Raw genomic sequence first — 23,936 nt, 5'->3', positions numbered from 1 at the left:
TACAACTGAGATCTAAAAGAAGAAATCCTGCAATATACAAAATAAGCTAAAAAACGTCGATTTTTGGTTCATTTCACGTAACTTTGCGGCTTATGCGCGAATTAAAAACTGTAAAGGAATGTAAATATTTTCAAAGATATATTAAAAGACTATTTAAAACAAGCATTTAAACGAGATTAGAACGAAAATTTTGAACATTTGGATTTTCATAAAATTACTTGAAAATTGACCATTTTTTACCCTTTTTTCAAACTTTGCTGGCAATTTGCGATCTATTCTATTCAAGAGTCACAACTGACTACAACTGTATTTTATGTCGGGGACTGCATACTAAGTGCCTTGCCTCCATTATTTTATATACCGATAGATGGCAGCACCATCACCGGATCGAACAGTTAATGAGAATTTAGAACTAGTCCAAGAGCTAATAGCTACCTGGTACTAGCACCCCCAGAGGTATCGTTTCACTTGGAGGACATTGAGACCACGAGCATATTTAACGTCGCCCAGTCCCCTTTAATGACGACGGTGGGTCTTCGACCAGCGGGGATCGAACCCGAGCCCCTCCGGCCCCGAGTCCAATGCCCTACCGATCAGGCTACCACGGCCCCAATTTGCGATCTGAAGGCATAAATATTATTTCTTTTTAAATTATTTTTCCCATGTTTAGGATGGCAATACACAATTTTTTTTTTTTTTTTGCTATTAGAAGTTGTTTATCAAAAATTTCCTTTTTTTCGTCCCACCCTATTGCATTGCCGTTGTTAATTTCTTACAAATGTAAAATTAATAAAAACAGTATGTAAAGATATCCGGTAAGCTTTTACGAGATGTCTTTACATCCAAAAGCTCAGAACTTTTCCATTGAAAAAAGGGTTCCTTGAAACCCCGAAACATATGTATGCAGTAATCTGTATATTTGTGCTATAATTACGTTGGTTGTCTCCAGTTAACTTCTCAGCACAAAGGTATTTATTTATTTCTCAATATCTTAACACGAAACCCTAAATTTGTTACAATTTTTCAAATAATAGTTTATTATTATTGTTATCATTATTATTATTACTAGAAAATCGTCCGTCAAGATATGACGGGTGAAAATTGCTTCTACATTTGAACGAAGCAATATTGCCTGTTTGGTGGTATTTTGATAGTTGAAATTTTAACCTTAACTCGAGTGGCTTAACCCTAAACACCTGTAGGTAGGTCATTGTTGACCATTTTTTCGTTTCTTCATTCCCCTGAAATGAGACAGTCTTACCAGTAAAACAGTTAAGTTACCGGATTCAGTTCAGCCCTGTCAAAATGAAGCATTTCTCTGCATGTCAAACATTACCGAAAATATTATCACATCATCATGCAGTGGCGCACTGTTATTTATATGAGGATTGTTGTTGTTGAGTTCCCCTAATTCCCCCCGCCCCCTCCCCCCAACAACAGTACTGTGTGTAGAGTGATTTAAATTTTTTTTTAAATGTTTCTTCAAACACTTATAAAATCTGCAAGCTGCCATTTTTATAACCCGCCTCAATTTCCCATTTGTAAACCAGTCATGGTAGGGGACAGGAAGGCCTCCTACGATGTTTTTGTGACGATGGGATATAAATTTCATCAACGTCTAATGCTCAAGAGCAATCTCATCTAAGATAGGAAGTAGTGGGTGATAGTTTAATAGCGCGTGTAACAAAATGGGGTTGGCCAGGTTTTGTTACCGCGTGCTCATTTGTCATTTTTACGGTGACACTGCTGCGATGTTCTTATTTTGATAAAGTTAGACGATTCGTAACGTTAACGTTTAATAATATAATAACGTTTCTACAGCAGTCTTCTGTGAAATTTTTAGGAGGCAAACTAAAATCTAGGTAGTATCAAAACAATTTCTTAGAACAAGGAAAGAAAAATAATCCTTGTTTTTATTTTTTATTTATTTTTAATTCCTTAAAGCACAATAAAAATTGGTGGATATACAAATAAATATTTAAAATTACTTATGTAGAATTGGATATCTTTTAATCATGCATATTGTAGCTACATCAATACTTATCAAAGTCAGTACTTCCTTTGCAAACATTATTGCAGTGCTGCCGAACCTACATCCCGCGGGCCGCATGCTACTCGCGAAGCTGATCCGTGGGGCTCGTTGTTTTGTTCAATGTTACTAATCTAAAATTTCGATTAGTTACAATGTTACGAATTTAGAGACAGTTGAACTGAACAGTAAACCCGTGTCATAATCTACATAAAAAGGGATAAAATCGCAAAGCGCCATGTAGTTCTGATTTTTTAATCTGCCCGATTTTGGATACATTATGTTCGAGTTACTGATGTAAAAACAATTGGAAAACCTTCTGTTGCAATTTTGCCAAGTGTATTTTCCCCTTAGTTTCACTGGAGTAGATGGACGTTTTGGTCTGTTTCTAAGATGATAGAAAATTTGTATACGTGGATTGCTGCTCAAAAATTTGTTTGGCTTTCATTCAAGTTTTCGTTATATCTTCCTCATCGGAATCGTATATGCTCAAAATAAAAGGAAAAAGTTTCGTGCTGCTAGCCAATCCTGCAGAAAAGCAGCACGCGAGATTTCGATGATTTTATTAGTTTTGTGATTTTTACCCTTTAAAGTTTAAAGCGTTATCTGCGACCAAAGGTGCCCATATGGGGAGGGGGGAAAGTAGGGTCTCAACCCCCCCCCCCTTGAAATTAGAACTTCCTTGCTTTTAGTACTATTTTCTTTGCAAAAATGTAAAAATATTTCTTCTCCAGCAATTAATAAATAAGTTATTAAAAATGTCAAATTTTAATAACTCTAATCTATACTGAAATCTGTTTCTATGGAGAAAATATCCTGCTAAACCATGGGGAAAATATCTGAGCCCCCCCCCCCCCCTTAAAACTTTGCATATGGGCGTCCTTGTTTGCGACCCAATGTTTCACTACATTTTCTGTTCGTCTGGATGAGTATTAACATCTCTTAAGTTTGTTGTGAAGTATTCCACACACACACAGATATATCCTGCATGTATATATTGCATTCATTCCATTTAATAATCTACAAAACGTATCAATAAACTATCTAAGAGTGACATCGCTATGCATTTTAAATTTTATTATTTTTCAAATCCAGTTTTAGGCTTAGACATTCAAGATGAAATGGGACGACATGAAGTTGGCTTTGTGGAAAATATTTTAAAAACTCCTTTGGGGCCAGAGGAACAAGGCTGTAGATTTGATGGCAGGTTTTATATTAATAAAGTAATTATTTTTAAACACTTAATTTATTAAGTTATAAATTAGTCTTGAAGATTTCTTCTCTTAAAATAAAATGTATTTCAATTACATTTCTGAACATTTTTTTTTTTTTTTTTGTTCTTGGATGTTCTCTTAAAAATTTTTTTATCTGTTTTATAGCATATTTGAATAATATTTTTAGGTACCAGGAAATTTTCATGTTTCTACTCATTCTGCATCAGCTCAACCAGATAACATTGACATGGCACATATTATCCATGAAGTCAGCTTTGGGACACAAGTGGTACGTGGTTACTTTTATTGTCAATATTTCTTTGGTGGTAGGCACATACATTCAACAGTCCTGTAATATGTAATTCTGGCAAGTTCGTGTTAAGGGGGAAGGCAAAAAGAGTACTTGGTCCCTCCCGAAGGAAATGCTCATTAAGAATAAATATTTCAGTAATACTTGACTTGAAAAATGAAAATATAATATAATAACGTTCATATTTTAAGACAAATATTATTAAACTAGAAAGTCCCCCGTCATGGTATGACGGGTGAAAATTTGCTTCTACCTTTCAACGCAGCATTTGCCTGTTTTGTGATATTTTAGTAGTTTAAGTTTTAACCCTAACTCCAGTAGATTAATCCTTAAGTCCAGTAGATTGCGATTATTGTTGACCATTTTTACGTTTCTTCATTCTCCTAAAATGAGTCTTACCAGTAAAACAGTTAAGTCACCGGATCGAGTTCAGCCTTGTCACAATAAAAGCTTTCTCTGCATGTTAAACATAACCAAAACATATAATCAAATGATCATGCAGTGGCGCGAGTTTCATTGTTGAAACACGTGGGTTACTTTATCATCGGCTATTATTTATGTGAGGATATGCATATTATTATAATATTTTTATAATATTTAGTTAAATATTAGGGGTAGTTTTCAATTTATTTGGCTTGAGCCTCTTCCAAAATATATTCCTGCATATTCTCCTGAATTCTGGGATCTAGTTCGACTATTAACCTTCTTAGTACAGGTGTCACCCGAGTGGTAATTTGTGGACACTTAATTAAAACTAGTGGTTATAATGTTTTGTTGTCTGTTCATCTGTTCGTTTTTACAGATTATAATATCTAAATCAGGCATTTTGTGCAGAATAGAGATTACAAAATATCATATTTACACATGTTTCTACAGGTTTAATATCTATACTAATAATATAAAGTTGAAGAGTTTGTTTATTTGTTTCAACGCGCTAATCTCAGGAACTACCAGTTCGAATTGAAAAATTCTTTTTGTGTTGAATGGTGCATTTACTGAGAAAGACTGTAGGCTATTTATTTTTTAATAAAATTGACCGAAATAATAGCAAATTATATGTTCAATTAATTGTTCAGTTCTATGAATTGGTAATAGATGTCGGGGTAAGTTAACTCATCTAGAGGGCGCTAGCCGACAGTCAATATCCATAGCTGCGAAGAACAATGCCGTGCGGCTAGCAAACTGAGTTTTGAATGCGTTTTTTTTTTTTTTTTTCAATATTCAGGTACATAATTTGATTTTGTGGGATTTTTCCATTGGGTTTTGTTTTCCTTATTTCTTTAATGTCTGTTTTTGTTCTTATAGTTGAAGATACTTACTTATCTAAGTAAATAATTTGATTTGTTGCATTATTAAATTGTTTTTGTTCTTTATAATGTTTTTATTATAGTCTTGTTTATTTGACGAACATTTTAAATTGCAGGAAAAAAAACCGCTTCACTCGCTAAAGGGCAGGGTTTTGGTTTCGTGGTTGCTTGATCTGTTAAGCGATGAACTATACAGTAGGAGGATTATTTGGAGTTTTGAATCTACCAGGGTTCGTTCGGGTTATGGAAATCCTGGAAAGTCATGGAAAAAAATTAACAGAATTTCAGACCTGGAAAAGTCATGGAAAATTGAAATTTTCATTGAAAGTCATGGAATTTTTTTTTCAAGTCATGGAAAAATGTCCTGGACAAAGAGAAAGGAACAGTAGCTAAAAGAGCATTAGAAATCTTGAGTGATTTAACAGTATAGCACATAAAAGCTATTAAAAGTGGAAAACTGAACGTTTCAAAAATCAAATCTGAATTTTTAAATCTCATTGCATCCACTTCTGTCGCAGCCGCTTGCCATTTTTTGCGATGTGATTTTACTGCCTGGACATCACTTATTTTGAATTTTTTGTTATTTTCAACGCTTCTTATGTTTCATATTCTGTAGTAGCAAAATTTCACGTTCTTAGTTACGCCCACTCAAAAAAAAAAAAAAAAAAAGCAATTCAATTGCATGCAAGTTCGATTCCATCACTCGTAAGGACTTTATTATTAAATTTATCAGAGTTTATCTTAATTTGTTGAATGTTTTAGAAAATAAAGATCTATAAGTCAGGCAATAGAATACAGAAAAAGAGGAATTCTAATGCTCTAAAACAGTAGTGCCCAACATACAGCAGGCAAGACTAATCCGTGCGACCCACTACTATGTTCAATGTCGGGATTTACAAGTGTTCTGGAATTTCTGAACCTATTAATTTATATGCATTTGAAAATATGCAAATTTGTAAACAAAACAAATATACTTCTGAAGCAGAAGATTGATTCATTACTGAATGTTTTTTTTCAAAAAAGATCTGGTTTAGAAACACAAAGAACTAAACTATGTGGCTTTACTTTAAAGAACCAAAATACTGTCAAGTTACGTGGATGATTAAAGGCACTGTAGAGACTAAAAGGAAACTTTTGAAGCAAATTTGTTGAAACTTAGTGATGACTCATTCAACCTTTATCCCATTCAATATCATTCTGCCTGTTTTTTTTTTTAAACATTTAAGCATCATCATATTTGTTTCACTGCATTTTTTCTTTACGAAAATTTATATGTTGAAGACAAATAAGAATAGTTTTTTAAGTGTGCACTTATATTTTTTCCATTACGAGTAAGTGCTTCAATGAGGCTGTGGCATTCATATAAACATTTTGCTAATGCTCATTTCCAAATATTACCAAGTTTGAGATTAAATAGTGCTATTCGCTTCGTGTAACGAGGTCATGGAAATTTTCATTGAAGTCATAAAAAAGTCTTGGAAAAGTCATGGATTTTTTTCATCCAAATAGAGTATGAACCCTGATCTACTGTCAACTTTTTTATGTGTTTTGGCTGGTAGTTTTAAATTCCAAAGAGACTTTAATAGGGTTTTTGAAAAGGTGTGTACGCATTTTAGTTAAAGAAAAATGATCATTTCACATCAGAAGGGAGGGGGGGGGGGGCTGAATTTTTTAATTCAACGTACTTCCTTTAGATTTTTAACACAGACACTGCCGTGCAGGTACTGCTAGTCTTTAATAAATAGCTTAAAACATTGAGCTGCGCTAGCAGCTACTTACTCATATTCAAATTTTTTATTGCTTCATTGAGCAGTTTTTCTGAAGAGAATGAAAGAGAACTCTTCTTAAAACTAGGCCCATCATTTAGGGGGTCAATTGCCCCTAGACTTTGAAAATGTCCCCCACTCCCAGAAAAATTCGAAATGATGGGCCTCTTTAAAAGCAAAATCTGCATGACTAATACAATTTTTAATGTGAAAAAATTAGCAACTTACAAATGATTTTCCAAGATCACTCGTATTACTTCCTTTTACAAAAAAGGACGTATTGTATTCGTGAAAAATTTTTCACTAAAAATCGGCCTTCATTTCCATTTTTCTCACCCCTGAATGAATGTTGAGTTTTTTTTTCAACCCGACCACACGTGGATATATGCCTAGTAACCTACAGACACCAGAAATATCCATTTTGACAACCCTCGAGTTACTTACACCGAATTTTCTCGTGACATCTGTATGTACGTATGTATGTGCGTGTGTGTGTATGTATCTCGCATAACTCAAAAACGGTATGTCCTAGAAAGTTGAAATTTGGTACGTAGACTCCTAGTGGGACCTACTTGTGCACCTTCTCTTTTGGTTGCATTCGGATGTTCCTAAGGGGGTCTTTTGCCCCTTTTTGGGGGGAAATCATTGTTAATTTCGATGTAAACTCAAGTGGTGTTATAATTTGTCGGACAATTGGCGATATATCGCCTTTTTTTGGTCGTAAAGATTTGTCGCCAACTTGGCGACAAATTTGGCGATTTTTTTTTAAAATTTGGTTTTAATTTGGCCAGTGTTGGTGACATTTAGAGAGTAAACAATTGAATCACATTAAAATATCCAATAATGGGTAAATGACATTAAATTGGAGTAAAAGGAAATCATATGATGCACACATCAGTTCGTTTTTTGTTGTCTTCAAAGATAATATAGGTATATTAAACACACCTTGCAAGTGGTATTGCAAAACCCAAAAGAGACATAGAGTATTTGCTCTTTTAGGCATTGAGTCCATGATGCAAACTGTGCCATTTATATTTTTCTGGGGGGAGGGGGAGAGGATGTTCTTGAGAGGGGGTTGGGAGGGGGTGCTTGACGCCCTTGACGAAGATGGGAACCCCTGCTTAAAAAAAAACTGTTTGAAAGGACTTTATATTCCATCTAGAATTAACTGTGTTGCAAATTCTTCTGACATAAAGAGAGAGAGAGAGAGGGATGAGAAAGGAAATTAAACTGATTTCATTCTGTTGTTTATGCAATTGTTCTACCTATTCTGCCCATTGCTTATTTTTCTTCTAAAAATTTTCTTACTGATTCATGAAGTTAAAATGCTAAAACTGGAGTTACTGAAAGTGCTAAAACTGGAGTTACTTGTTTCCTTTAAAGTAGGAATGTGGTGTAAAGTGAAATGGTAAAATATTTTCATAGTTTGCAGCACCACTTATTTAGCAATATTTTAACTATGTTTTTATACACATGTTGATGCCAGTAAAAAAATAAATTAAAGATCAAAATATATAATAATACAAGTCATTTTCAAAGTTGATATACTAGTAATATTTTGTGGTTTATCAAAAATAATTTTTGTACTTTAAAAAGATAAAAAAAATTGTAATCAACATTTTAATTATTAACTTTGATCTACTGATGTCTAGGGCAGTGCTTATTTTGCTAATATTAGGCACGTTTTGATTTTAAATGCTTAACACAATTTTTCAAGTGCACTCCCTCGTGAGAAAGTGAATGGAGTAAAGTGAAATAAATCATTTCGTTTTTATATTCATTCATTTATTCAATCACTCATATATCCATGCATTAATTTATTCATTTGCATTCCTTCATTTATTAATTCACTTATTTATAGATTCATCCTCTTTTTTTCACATTCATTCACTATTTCATTTTTTGCTTCATTATTTGTTCATTCATTCATTCATTTATTCATTCAGATGATTTTTACTAATCAAATATAAAATATTTCATTAGAAAAGTATTTTATTTTTCACTTTGCCCAATGTAAAAAAAAAAAAAAGTGGATTGCACTTTTTTTCTTTTGAAGAAATAATTTTATTGCAAACATGAAAAATAATATTTCAATGCAAGTTTGTATTGTTTTTTTTTTTTTTTTTTTGGGGGGGGGGGGGGGGGTTATGTTTTGCAATTATCAAAACAAATTTCCAATTTCCGTAAGTTACCACCCATTAGCCAGGGCTAAGACAGAAATACATCGCCAGCTCAATCATTCCAGCTGAGGACAGCAGTTTCGTGCTTATTAGCACTCATCAGCCCGGCATAGGAAAGTGACTGAGCTGGAGATGGAAAACCTTTAAAGAAAGCCCAGAGTGCCAAACAAACTGGTAGCTAATATAGAATAAGCACAGGCCAGATGAGTCACCACAGCAATGGTTTGGTTCAACTCGAAGATTGAAAGCAAGGCACGCTATATTCAATAAGTTACCCCGCATTAGGCAGGGCTAAGGCAGGAATACATGAAATACACCATCAGCTCAGTCACTCCAGCCGAGGACTGCAGTTTCGTGCTTATTAGCACTCATCAGCCCGGCATAGTAAAGTGACTGAGCTGGAGATGGAAAACCTCTTAAGGAAGCCAAGAGTGCCAAACAAACTGGTCGCTAATATTGAATTAGCACAGGCCAGACGAGTGACCAAAGCAATGGTTCAAGCTTCCCTTACTGCACATTTTTACACTAAAACAAAAAATTTCTTAAGTGAAAATAGTTAGTTTCTCACTACTAAGAATTTGGTATTGAGAGAAATTTTTTTCTTTTGGTCCTTGATGATTTGTTTCTTCCAGTTTATGATAATTATGAGAGTGTCATTCAATGACTTAGTAGTGATCTTTTTCTTCATCATCAATACTAGTTTCTATTAATACATTTTGTTCTTTTTCTAGGCTGATACTGTGAAAGGAAGCTTTAACCCTTTAAAAGATACTGACAGAAGCAATTCTAGGGGTAAATTTTCTTTTGAAGTTTAAATTTTAGTTTCCTTTGAAATGAACTGTTACTTACAAACTTTTTAGTTAATTATCCCTTTATTCATGTGATTAGTTTTTTCCACCCATTTATTCATGCATTAAACCTTTTCCCATATATTTCTATTCTTTATTACTGTTTTTGATGTTTAATCCTCTTGTCAGAAAAGTCATGCTGACTTGGTTTTAGAGGGTCAAAAGCATGCATCTGTTCAGGGGGTACAATATAAAGGCAACAATAGGCAAGCTTGAAAAACATTTATTTGAGATGAAAAAGGAACCCGAACAGTTTTTACTGTGATAATTTTTGAAGGTTTCATTAAGTAATAATTATGTCATGCTGGCCAACTTAATTGGATGTGTTGATGGATTGTGAAGTAAAAAAAATATTACTCTTCTTTGCCAAAGCTATTTGAGATATCTTTATGAAAAGGAGTGTTCGATATTTTTTACTTTAAAATGAATAACTTTGTCCTTTTCAAGTATGTTCAAAAGAAAAAAATTACGATATCTGGACATAGTATTCACCTCAAAGCTTTGACCTCTGTGTTTTATAGGGTTTACCACCATAAATTACAATGATAAAGAGATTTTTGCCCTTTGTCCTAAAGAGAGAAGTTTGGTTTAAATGATTTAGAAGAGTTGACTGTTTTGGAGAACATTGAAAGTTCAAGGAGAAAATAAAGGAAAGGCAAAACAATGGATGGAAAATGAATTCATGAATACTTCAAAGTCTTTTTCTAATTAGATCTTGAATCTTACATCAAAGTGTTTCCAGAAAATTGCATGGGTTAGGGAGATACTTCTGTATGCTCCCCCCCTCCCCCCTCCGGTTAAGCTATGTTTGATAAGGAAAATTGGAGCCAAATGTTCAAGAAACTGTAAAAAAAAAAGGAGGTTGGGGGGGGGGGGGGGGGGGATAGTGTCAGCAAGCAATGCAATGTCTACTTTTCTCCAGACAAAGTACTATCTCAGTGTAAACATTTAATGGTACATTATTTTTCAAATTAGATTTATAACCTTGTTAAAACAAATTTCAATTTTTTTCCCTTTGTTCAAAATACATGCATTTATTTCTTTGACTGTCTGTTTACATAAAGTACTCTCCTATCATTGCACAATGGTTTAGTATCATCCTTTAATTCGTCTACAATGAAAGGTTCACGAAATTTGGCACACATGTTATCTGATAGTATGTAATTAAATAGTGTATGAATTGTTTTTTAATGTACATCAGCATATAATGAAGTATAAACTATGCATTTTAAATCTAAAGATTATTTTTATAAGCTTAGTTTGAACTGAAAAGTACGAAATAAAATATGTGTATGATTTATCCAGGGATGAAAATCTTCCGCGAATCCGCGATTTTCCGCTTTTTGTATTTTTTTCATTTCTTGGACACAGAGCATTTTCCAGCGATCGATCGCGTTCTTCCCGTCAAGATTTTTGCTGACTCACGTGTTCTTTCTAAGGTAGAAAGAAGAAAGGAGCTTCGTTTTGTGAGTGGGGGAAAAGACTCGAGAATGACATAAAAAGCGTCGGCGTTTATGCATTTCGAAATCCGATTGCATCCGCTTCCATAACACTCGCTCATTTTTGTCTACTATGCCATCCTATCACTTAAACCTTTATAACTTTTTGTGGACTATTATTTTCAACCCTTCTTGTATGTATTTTGTTTTTTGCTGAAGACTTGTACGCTCATTGTTTTGCCACGTCCATTTCACAGTCACTTTCTAGCGATGATCGCGCAAATACCCCCTCACCTCCCTTCTGCCCCGACCTTCCCATCAGGATTCTTGCTGAGGCATACATTCTTTCTTGAGTAGAAAGAAGCAAGGAATTTTTTGCTGTGTTGGTGAAGAGGGTGAAATAGGAATGGAGGGAGAAATGCTGGAGAGTGATGGTGGGTGAAATCGTTAGATGTAGCTTTTGAAATCCGATTGCATTCGCTTCTGTTACACTCTCTCATTTTTATCTGCTATGCCATTCTACTGTTTAGACATTAATACCTTTTTGTTGACTAATATTTTCAACCCTTTTTATACTTTATTTATTTTTTATGAAGACTGCCACGCCTATTCAAATATGTTTATTCTATTCCATCGGAGTTAATTTAAGCCAACATCGTTCTTCAAATCTAGTTTTAATGCTTATCAGGCTTACCAAAGATCTTAATACATTCAAATTTATTTTAATTATAATGTGCTATTTTATTATAACAGACATGTAAATATAGCAAATTAAAGATGCTTATCTTCTCAAATCATGACATAGTGTTTAAAACTTTTTTATCAATTTAAAAATAATCATTTTTATGCTAGTGCTTAAAATGACCATCAAAGCTCAAAAAAATTTCGATTGGGTTTAGTTTTTTAATGATTTTTATAGAATATACCCAGTTGCTCCACAAAAAGGTTAGCTACACTGATAATGTCATTTTGTAATCATGGTGTCCAATGATTCAGCTTGCATTAAGTGTTTAATTATATGGAAGTTTTATAGCATTATATGTCACATTATAAAGTTTTAATTTCTCCTGATTTGTGGGCTATGGGAAAATGAAAGTGGTAAATGGAATTGATATATCTGTTAAAATCTTAAATAAATGCAAGCTTATTTTATTTATTCATTTGTTAGCATTTCTACTAGTAAAAAAAAAAAACATTTATCTATTAATATTTGAAAGACAGTATTGATATAATTTCACTTAATGTAAAAAATATATATATATATATATATATTCAAATTTTAAGTCTCGCAATTTTTCCTCCTTTTTGACTTCGGGCTGTTTTCATCCCTGTTTATCGATTACAACACTCAAAAATTATAGTTAATCTTAATATCTTTTTTCAAAGTTCTGATCTAAAATGACTTATCCATACATTTTGTTCCAAAACCAATTGATTGTTATCGATCCAGAATTGAAAATTTGTACACAACATGGCAAAAAGCAGTTGATAATGAGGGAAATTACATCATTGATAAAAAAAAAACATTACTTTCTAGTCCCTCTAATGTCTCCTGTAGGGATTACAAAACCAGACCAAAAATGCAATATCGGTATTCAGTATTTTTTTAACATGATACTGGAATACCGGTATTCGAAATTTCCCAAAAAACATTGTTTCGTTGCCATACTTTATTGTTTGGCGCGAAAAGTGCATTATTTACCTATTGTGAACAAATATAAAGTGAAGGAACTAATATCATAATAAAAAATCAATAATAGCAAGAAATATAATGCATCTGTTTAATTGTCAATAAGCCTGGAACTCCGTTTAGTGAAACAATTTACTTCTGTTGAAAATAATCTTTCTGTTCACGGCTTTTTAACAAAAAAGGGGTGATCAAAACTGGTTCATCTGTTTAGGAGCTATGATGCCGCAGACAGATACACAGATATACACCCAGACAGGTCAAGCTTATTACCCCTTCTTTGTTGTGTCTGGGTTGAAAATAAGTTCTTGTGCTCTGTGGAATGAACTACTAGTGACAAACCTTACATTGTTGTTTGGAAAAAGTTTGTTATTGAACAAAGTTTTGTTTTTTATGTTATTAAAAGATAAATTTAAAGGTGTAATTATGTTATCCAGGGCTGTGGAGTCAGAGTCAAAGAGTCGGACTCGTTCGAAAACATGCTAACTCCGACTCCGGGCATCTTTTTTCCCTTTAATTTTCACTGACTCTCCTTGTATTTTCTAAAAAACTGACTACCAATTAATTTGATTACATGTATAAAAGCCTACTGATAAGGAAATAACTGGCATTGTGACAGCAGCTGCCTTGATTGTTTATCAAACTTTCTGTAACAGCTACCTATGCCGTCTACTAATTTGCTTATTTTCTCACTTTATTTAACTGATAGCAACAGTCAGCAAACAATTTTCTTGCCTAACATTTTATAATCACCTTAAAATAAAAATAATAATATATTTTTTACCTTGATCTCAGTTATAAAATAGTAAAAAGAATGTATGTATCGCTTGAGCAAGTCGGGAAACTTTTGAGGGTGTTCGGTAAATTCAAATAAGTGTTGGTACGAAAGCACAAATCCAAAAGATAAATTCTTTTTTAAATCTAAAGACTTTATCTAAGAAAGCTTGGTTATCACTGAAAAGTACAAAATAAAATGAGAACATGATTTATTTGTTGCAACACTTGATAATTCCAAAAATCTTCATATTAAGATTAATTCTGAAGCGAATTAAAATTAAAAATTGAGCCAAGAAATGTAGGTATAGTAAAAGCTATTTGTACATAACTGTATATCACCGCATCTTGTGTAAAATTTACTCCAGACCTACATGTAGACAACCTCTCTCTGCAATATGGTGCAATATTTTTATTGAAATTTTTATAATGAAATTTCAGATTGATTATTGGGGATTTTATTAGAATTAAAGTATTTCAATTTTTATAAACTCTGAAATTAAGTTGAGCTGTCACCCACCAGATGGGGGTCCCCCTTGGTGGGGGACGGTCCCCTCTCAAGAAGAGTTTTTTGGCTTTGCAAAAAGTTTTTTTCTCTCTCTCTCTCTCTCTCAAAACTCTTTCTCTAACTCTTCTATGTGTTTTCACAAATTTAAAGCACAGTATTTGAACAACATCTATTTTTTAAACATTAAACAGGAGCAAATTAATCCTTTTCATTTTTTTAAATGGGATTTTTAAGTAATCTCACTTTAGAAATCGCAACGATTGGATAATTTGATTTTCAAATTGAATTTCTAACATTGTATGCACCTTAGGTTTACAATAAATACAACGCGAAAATTTCTTAAAAAGGAATTAATACTTCAATCTCTGTTTAGGGGTTTTCCCCCCTTCCCTTGAGGAAGGAAGGTGATTTGAAAAAATAAATAATAAATAAAAAAGCCGGAGTCAGAGTTGGCTATTTTTCTTCCGACTTCGCAGCCCTGTGTTATACCTTGACACTTGAAAAGATGATTCTTTGCAATGTATAAATTTGAAATGTATGTATATTTCTCTTATTTCCTGAATTTAAGAAATGTATTTGATTTAGATATTGATTCACATGACTACGTTATGAAAATTGTTCCTACAATTTATGAAAACCTCGATGGTCTCAAAGTGCAATCATATCAGTATACATCTGCTTACAAAGTGAGTATAATTTAATGTCTGTTTATAGGGTCTGATTTATAATGATAAGAATTTAAAATATAAATTTTATGTATATTTTTGATGTTTTTAACATAATTTTTTATGCTAATTTGCAATTTTAAATTCATTAACTATTTTATTAGAAGTTTAATAAATTCCTGTGCTTTTACTGGAAAAAATGTAAAGTTCTTTATTTTATCCTATTTATGCACTTCTAGATATTCACTATTTATTTTCACATCATAAATATCAAATGTAGTACTGTAAACTCTGGACTATCCACGGAATTGGGTGGCTCAAGTGTCGCAAATAATAAAAGTTGCTGATAAACTGCAAAAAGGCTAAAATAAAGGACAAAAAGTGTAGTAAAAATGTTTTGTATTTTTTCTCAACAAAACTTAACATCAATTACGAACATGTTTATGTGTGGTGAAGATAGCATAGTAAATAAATAAATAAATAAATAAATAAAACAACTAAGTTACAATTTTTCGACCAAAAAAAAAAGTATTGGTATTTGGTTTTTGTTGCCAAAATAAATGTTCCTGATCGACAAGAGGATAGTCGGGAGTTTACTATATAGAAATCACTTTTTATTTATTTCTCATTTTGAAAATTTCTCAACTTTGCTTTGAAACTAAGCAGCTGATTGTTGTTCAAGAGTTTTAAACTTATTTTATATTCTGCTTTTGAATAGCACACTAAATGAAATATGTCCACCTAAGTATCAATGACATTTTTTTTCTTTGTTTTATTTAGTTTTGAACTGAAAAACCTTGAAGAATTTTCTTTTTTATTTCAAGAATTATTATTATTTTTTTCACTACATTTCCCTATCATCAGATCAATCTCATTTTAAGAAAAAACTAGTGACAGTCAGAGATCAATTGCTTCATCCTTTTATTCATCCATATATGTTTTATCAGTATATTTTCAATTATTTTCTCATCAACTATCTGCATCATACAAAAGAGTAAAAATGAAAGACATTAAAATTTACTAAATGAATACTAGAATTCTTGACATAAAAAATTTGCACTTATAATTTTAAAATAAAATTATATAACTTACAAGAACTAATATTAAATTAAGACATTCTAAAAAATCCTTACCTAGAGGGCTTCATCTTAAAATGAATATCTGGGACCTGAACATACATAACATCAAAATTTATTTTCTAGATACCATGGGATAGTATGGAAAAAGGAAAGATAATCACAAACACTTTAGTTTTGCTAGTTGCAAAAGCAAAATCAAGAGAGAAAATTTAAAATAGTTTTAAAAGCTTTTCTTATGTGAAGAAAATCAGTTACAAGAGTTTTATTTGTTAACAAATATAAAATAGCAACAAATAAACTTGTAAATCATTGAGCTTTTTTTAATTGTGAGCCAACAACCAAACTATCATCAATCACGTAAATCGTTTAGAACTTTCTCTAAAAAAAAGGTTATAATTCCAGCTTAAATAACTTGGATGTTCCGCACAAATTCCATCCTATGCAGAAAAATTCGTTTTTTCAATTGGTACCAATGCTTTAAATCAGCAAGTAAATTTTCACTGCCAAAATTAAAAGAATGCTAATTTGAGTTATAATAAATATGTTTAGTAACTAAAGTCGTACAAAGATGAGACCTAGCTAACTAAGAACACTCTTGATCAAGTCACCTTTCGAACAAAAAAGAAATATCAAGAATGATTTCTTCCATTTTTGGAGCTACGATACCACAGACTTACACCTGCATATGCAGGCAAGTCAAACTTATTACCCCCTTTCTTTTTGCATCACAGGTGAAAACTGCACAATGCCTACCCCCCTCACTATAGTGAAGGTAATCGCTCAAATCTCTTTCAAATGTTCATTTGTAAAAGCAGATTGATCATCAAAGCTCAAAAAAAAAAAAAAAAAAAAAAAAAAAAAAAACACCCACACTTTTTGGAAAGGAGAAAAGAAAAAAAGTAATGTAAAAACTTTACCACTTTATTATTTATTACCTCTGAACCAGTGACACATACAAAAGAGTCAAATCACAGTATTTTATTTGTGTAGGTTTGGTTGGGAATTTTGAAAATTAATGTGCTATTGAGAAAGACACATAAAAGTGGTGTAGTGCATAAGTGATGGATTACTGTTTATATAAGCATTCTGTTGCTCATAAAAAAAAATATTAAATTGCAACTGCTCTCTATTTGATGAATAAAATGCATAAAAACTTCTGAAATTTTTTTATTTATAATATTTATATTGGTTTTTTACCAATATGCAGCCCTTTTTCTCCTTAATATGTTTCTTAAAACATTAAATACCATGTCGCTGAATGCTTAAATTTCAAAGTGAAAGTATACTTATTTTACTGTAGTGTCAATTACAAATAATGATTTGTATAGATAGAACATGAAACTAGACTCTGGGCTTCACATAGTGATGATGTCAGGATTGTCACACGGCAACTTTTGATGTATGACATCATCAAAGTTATGTTGTGAATTTGAATGACCTATTAATGACAGATGTATAAAATGATGCTTTGCTGTACATTTATTTCTACATTTGGGGGGGAAATCATGAGTAAAAGATGATCTTAAATCTACATGTACCATATGTGTAACTGCTTTAAGTGTAAAATTTTGCATTCATTTGTGCATGTTTTTGTTTTACTAATCAATTTGCTAATCTGTTATTTCTTTGCCTAGAATTCAGTCACTTTTAGTCATACAGGACGAGTCATGCCTGCTATATGGTTCCGCTACGATTTAACTCCTATAACTGTTAAATATATTGAAACAAGGCAGCCTTTATATAGCTTTCTGACTACAGTAAGTCCTGATTTTCTTTTAAAAACTCACCAATGCCATAATTGAATAGCTTCAAGTTTTCTTTTTAGGTATATGCTCATAACTCTATATTGTTTAAAAAAAAAATTGTCTTTCCGTAAATATGCTTTGTATTTCTTTTAATAGTACTTCTCAAGCATTTATCAAGGTTTTACTGCTCAGATAAAAAATTAAATAATAATCCATTTGTCTTGAATGAAAAGATGTGGAATTTTGATTTTTTACCACTTTTGACTTCAATAGTATTTTATATATAAATGGATTTTTATCTATGGACTCTCCCAAAATTGCATTAAAACTTTCTTTTCTTACATTTACCAGACTATACCGTTTTTGTTTTTGGTAGTTTTGTTTACCAAAATATATTGCAAAATGCGGACATTTCATTTACGCCTAACTGAGTAGAAGGAAAAGGTTTTAAACTTATGAATGTAATCCGTTGTAATTTCTTTCTTACTTTCTGACAATTCAGAATGAAATGTGTATTGACTACATTTTCTAATTTTCTTGCTAAATCATGCATTTCAGTAATAAAATACTGAATTACAATCACACTTGATGGATTCAAGTTTTAAAATAAGATAACATTATGGTATTGCAAAGTTTTTCATTTGTTAAAATCATGTTAAATTTTTAAATTTCTGTACTCTGAACATGAATGTTTTTTTTTTCTTTTTTTGAATGTACATTTTTGCTGCTATCATTTTCAAACTGTTAACATTTTTTAAAGTGTAGCAGATGTTGTAAATGTAAATATAATTATCAAATTAAAAAGCATCAAACTGAATGATTGCACATTGTCGCCTCAGAGCAACAATAAGATATCTTAGTGTTATTTCTGGGATTAGATATCTTAATGTTGCTCTGAGGCGACGACATGTTCTTGAACAAATCTAATCAGCTTAAATAAAAGTACTATTCTGAATTCTTACTTCTTTTAATTCATGTTCGTGATGATTTGTATGAATTTAAAAATAAATATTAATGTTTTTTGCACAAAGCAATAGTTCTTATTTAAAAATTATATCATTTTGACACATTGTAAACTTGTAGGTTGACAAATAATAATGAATTTAAAGAATATTTTAAATATTTAGAAACAAACTAATTTTTATTCAGTAATCGGAAATATATAATAATTAAAAGAAAACAAGATCTTTCATAATTTTTTTTATATGAAATGTTATGAGTATTGTTTTGTTAGCTATAATTTTCGCATACATCCTTATCCCTTAACAAGACATATTGAGTCATTCGCTTCATATGTTTGTGCAAATCTGGGTAAGTTTAAACGTGTTACATTATGTGAATATTTTAATTTCAAGTGAAGAAAGTTCAAAATTTGCAGTTCAACATAAATACATTTACTGAAAACCATTTTTTAATTCATAATGTTATGGAATTTCCTTTTATTTCTTCAGGTTTGTGCGATAGTTGGTGGAACATTTACTGTGGCTGGAATCATAGACTCTTTGATTTTCACTGCTTCTGGAATTTTTAAGAAATTTGAGCTGGGGAAACTCAGTTAATTAGTAGCTATTTTATTAATTTTTGGAATCTCGAATGCAAAATGATTGTAAGCATATTTGATGGTATGCTCTATGAAGTTAAGTTCCATTTTCCAGTTCTTCCTGTACCAGTATTTTGTATAGAAAAAACTATTTTACAACTATTTAAGTGATTGCATTTTGAAATATTTTTATGTCTATTTATCAGAAATTATGTAAAATTCATATTACTCATGGCATATAGTCAGGGCTGCCGAGAGAGGGAGGGGGGGGGGCAGCAGGGGCAAAATCTTCGGAGCTTGGCCCGAGAGGGGGCGCCTCCTCAGAAATAAAAAATTTTTTCAGAGTGTATGCTGCTAACTGAACTTCTTTTTAGTGTTGGAAAAACAAAAACGTCTCCTATTCAACTTGCTAGCCCATTATTCAACATCTGAATGTTCACTGCATCAAGTGCTTGTGGACCAGTAGGGGGCTATCTTGCAGAGACGTTTCTATTAGGAATTAAAACGAACTGTAGAAAGACCAGAATGACAAACAGCACGCACTCCTTTCATCGCACGCTTTCCTCCTTTTACCTGGGCCCAGAACACAGTCGGGTGGCATCAAGGTAGGGGTTCCCAAACTTTGGGTCCCAAGCATTTCTTATGCGGTCGTGACATTATCCTTACATTAAAAAATATATCACTGCATAGTTTAAAAATGAAAATACATAGGGGAAAATAACCTTCTAGAATAGTATCAATACTTGAGCGCAGTGGCAAATCCAGGCGAAAAGCTGTAGGATTGCAGCACCCTCCCCCCCTTATACCAGAGTACCTGATCCCACAACATCCTTTAAGAAAATTTTTCATTTTGGTTTCGGGACTTCCATCCCTATAAATTTCCACGAAAGAGTTCGGAATTCACCTCCCTCTAACATCATCTAAAATTCCGTTTTTAGAACTTCAATTTTGAATAATTTATGTGAGAGAGTCTCTAAACCGCAGCCCTTATCCTGAAAGATGTTTTTCAACTGCATTTTTAGGACTTAATTTTGGGACTACTCCGGAAAGAGCCAAGAACCCCATCCCATCTCCTAACTTCATCAAAAATAGCCAAGAAATGGGTTTTTAGGATTTTAAAATCAAAAAACAATTTCACCCTCTTCACATAATTAAAGGACTTTTTTTGTTGTTGTTGTTTGGAGGGGTCCCGCAAGTCACTATTTTGCCCCAGAGCCTGGGTTGAGCTCTCGGTGGCCCTGCATATAGTTTTACATACTGATTGTTCTACAAACTTGACTGTGATTCATTTATATTTCTAAATGCTAATCCTCTATGACTAAGTACATCTTTTTTCCTCCCTCTTATTTTGTAAGAGATCTCAGCGTGGAAAAGAAAAAAGAGAGAGGGGAAAAAATTGAGCTATTAGGTGCATACTCATTAGTTATCTGAAGATTATGAAATTTTAATGATTATACAAAGTTTTGATCATTCAACCCATTCATCCCCTTTCAACTCATTTAAAATTTTTCTTAAATGTTTTAAAGGTGCTTTATTATAAGCTTTTATTTTTGTACTTGCTGAGCAAGACTAATTTTTTTGTTTTCTTTGAATATGTAGCCTTAATTTACAGAGGCTGTTCGCATACTTTTTAATGTGAATTTGGTTGCATGTAAAAAAAAAAATCTGCTTAGAAAACTTATTTTTCATGTTTATGAAAAATTATCTTATTGCTACTGAAATATTTCATTACTTTCAAAACTGTCTTAAAAGAACAAATGGCCGGAAGACTATATTTTTGCACATTGCAAAAAAAGGTATTCAGTAATTTAAAAAAAGATGCCGAAGGTATGGTTTTTCGAAGTATCAAAAGTCATTAATGGTTATACTGTAAATAAGACCGAAAAAAATGCAGGTTTTTGCATATTAAATTCACAAAAGTGCAAATGATAAACAATCACAAGTGCATGAGTTATTTAGATTATATTTATAATATGTAGGGGGGAAAATACCTCTTTGCATGCGTTGGTGTTCCAGAATTACTCCATCCCTTGGACAGATCCTTGATTGTAATGAATGATCAAAACTTCAATTCTTTTGCATTTATCATAAATTAATAATACATATTATTTAGAAAGACACCGCACATTCGTCTGCTGAATTTGGTAAATCTAACGTTGAATTCAATAGATTTGTTGTGAGTGCTTTATTTTTGTCCTGGAATTGCCTCTTGTGATTTTTGTCTCCTTTCAAGAACTCTTCTGTTTCTTGTAAGACATTACTGTTACAGCATTTATACTATAGGAAGGTAGTTCAGAATAAAAGTAACTAGAATCATTAAAATGCAAATATTTAATGTAATTTATTTCTGTAATGATTAGACTATGAAAATTGTGTAAAATATTTGCGAACATCCTTTGTATATGGTAAAATTCAAATGATCACTGCAAAAATATTTCTTATCTTTATTTTAAAGTTTAAAAATAATGAATTTGTTCAAACAATTTTAAAGTTATATACCAAATCCTTTTAACCACAAAAAATATTTTAAATTTAAAATTGTTGACTTTTTTCACGTTAAACTTGACAGGTATTTTAAGATATGTAAAACTCTTTACATAATTTCATTTCCAATCCCAAAAAATTCATTTGCTGTGCAAAAGTAGACTCATTATACTTTTAAAAAATCACTGTTATACTCGTCCATTTAGATACTCTTTATATATGCATGTTTTGGACAAATACTTGATTTAATCTTTCCTGAATTAATATTAATTTTACAAAGCAGTTATGAATCACTTGAAGATAACTTGATATGAAAAAGGACTTACAATGAACATTGTTTTGCCACAAAGAACGAATAAACAGCCCTTTTAGAATATCTCATTGATATCAAGGGGAGTGCGCAACCTAACAGCATACAAGTCGTAAATAAGAAATTTTAACCTTTTATGACTAATCGCTTTCGTGTTATGCAAGGTTTATTCATATGCACACACACACACATACATTCAAAAGTCATTGAAAACTTTTTTAAAAAATAGATTCAGGGACAGTCAAAATGCTTTTTTTTTTTTAGTCGTCTATGACTTATACACAGAAATAAGTTTAGACATCATAAAAAAACTAATCAAAATGGAATAATTTTCATGAATATTTTTTATTATACAAGGAAGCAAAAGGTGTAACTCCTTCTTTTGTCCGACTAATAGGAAATTTTAATCACCAAGTATTTTTCGGATAATCTGAGTTTTCAGGAATCTCAGGTGGCGTAAACCCCAATTACCTTGGATTTTCAAGACTCTACTCTATTGCATTCTCTGTTCCCTTTTTTACCATGAAAACAAATTTTCATTAATTAATAATTTGTACCGTTGTATTAACTAATATGTATTAGTTTTGCAGGAGCAAAGCTATATTCAATTTAATAGAATCTTTCCAAGAAAATAATATACTATTTTCAGCATATACAAAAGTACCATTTTACAATATAAAAATTCTGGAGGCATCCCACTGATGTTGTTTTAAACTGCTTTTTTGATGGTAGATCGAAAATATTTCGTTATATTCTTTGTTAGTAGTTTATGCATAAAGTCAAAAAGTGTTTAAAAATTGAAATTTTGTTATGTTTCACAAAAATTATTACTGAAATTTTTGTTGAGAATATTTGTTGAAATATGTTAGAACTTTTTATCATTTTGAGGGTTTTTTATTGGATTGAGGAGTTGTTTTTTACTGTTCTGTAAGGTTTAGGTTTATATGTTTGTGCGTTATTTATATTGAAAGAGAGATTATTCTGTTTTTCTATTTTGTGTAATTAAAACCTAGCACTTTTCAATTGTATTTGTTTTCTGTATAAAAATAAAAGAAATTACTAGTCAAAAAAAAAAGGTTATTTTTCACTGCTCTCTGAAAATAGATTTTACACGGTTTCATTAATATGGAGAATATTGTGGAATGGAACATCTTGAATATTGTTGTCCATATTTAAATCCACCTTTAAAATTAGTTCGGACCGTGAAGAAATGCCTTGAATTTCATAATAATTTGAAGAGTTTACTAACTGTTCCTGGATTGAAACTCAAGACACTAAGGTTTGCACCTATGATGAAAAGACAAAAGATCAGGCCAGCCAACGGTGGCACTGCCTGCACAAGGAAAATATTTAAAAAAAAAAAAAAACCTTTCACTACATCAAGCTTAAAAATAGTCTTTTAATATATCTGTAATAAATTTAAAATTAATATTTCAATTAAATAGGATTTCTCGTTTGTTCCATCGGAAGTCAAATTCCCAAGAAAAGCTACATGGGACACGTTGTATACAATCCTCATATAAATAATAGCCGATGATCAAGTAACCGGCGCATTTTAACAATGAACACTTGTACCACGGCATAATAATTTGATAATATGTTTCGATAATGTTTAACATGCAGGGAAAGGCTTTATTGTGACAAGGCTGAACTCGATCCGATAACTTAATCATTTTACTGGTAAGACTCATTTCAGGGGAATGAAGAAACGAAAGAATGGTCAAAAATGAACGCTACCTACTGGAGTTTAAGGTTAATCCACTGGAGTTAGGGTTACAATTTCAACTATCAAAATATCAACAAACAGGCAATGGCTTCGTTCAAATGTAGAAGAGAAGAAGCAATTTTCACCTGTCATACCTTGATAGGCGACTTACTAGTTATATGAATAAAATTTGTTTCAATGAGGGTTTAAAATTACTGCATAAGATATTAATTGTTAAGCTACCTCTCTCTATATATAGAAAGTCAAGAATTTTAACTTCTTTCTCCTCAGCAAACTAGAAGTATGATTAGAGTAAATGCTGAACTGAAGCACTAAGAACAAAATA

At 31.8% G+C, this 23,936-nt stretch overlaps 1 protein-coding gene across 1 annotated transcript in view; it reads left to right on the top strand.

The window, feature by feature from the left end:
* Positions 1-22,960, top strand: part of LOC129233241 (endoplasmic reticulum-Golgi intermediate compartment protein 1-like) — a 127,393-nt gene extending 104,433 nt beyond the window's left edge. Inside the window, exons 4-9 of the mRNA XM_054867297.1 lie at positions 3,125-3,252; positions 3,431-3,532; positions 9,538-9,598; positions 14,648-14,748; positions 17,441-17,563; positions 19,003-22,960. Of these exons, the coding sequence (XP_054723272.1) occupies positions 3,125-3,252; positions 3,431-3,532; positions 9,538-9,598; positions 14,648-14,748; positions 17,441-17,563; positions 19,003-19,110 (623 nt within the window). The 3' untranslated portion in view covers positions 19,111-22,960. The remainder of the gene's footprint in view (positions 1-3,124; positions 3,253-3,430; positions 3,533-9,537; positions 9,599-14,647; positions 14,749-17,440; positions 17,564-19,002) is intronic.
* The last annotated feature ends 976 nt before the right edge of the window (positions 22,961-23,936 follow it).

The sequence above is a fragment of the Uloborus diversus genome, chromosome 1, assembly GCF_026930045.1.
Source record: "Uloborus diversus isolate 005 chromosome 1, Udiv.v.3.1, whole genome shotgun sequence".
Classification (NCBI taxonomy): Eukaryota; Metazoa; Arthropoda; class Arachnida; order Araneae; family Uloboridae; genus Uloborus; species Uloborus diversus.
The sequence above is the reverse complement of the archived record's forward strand: the minus strand, read 5'-3'. Positions and strand labels throughout refer to the sequence as shown.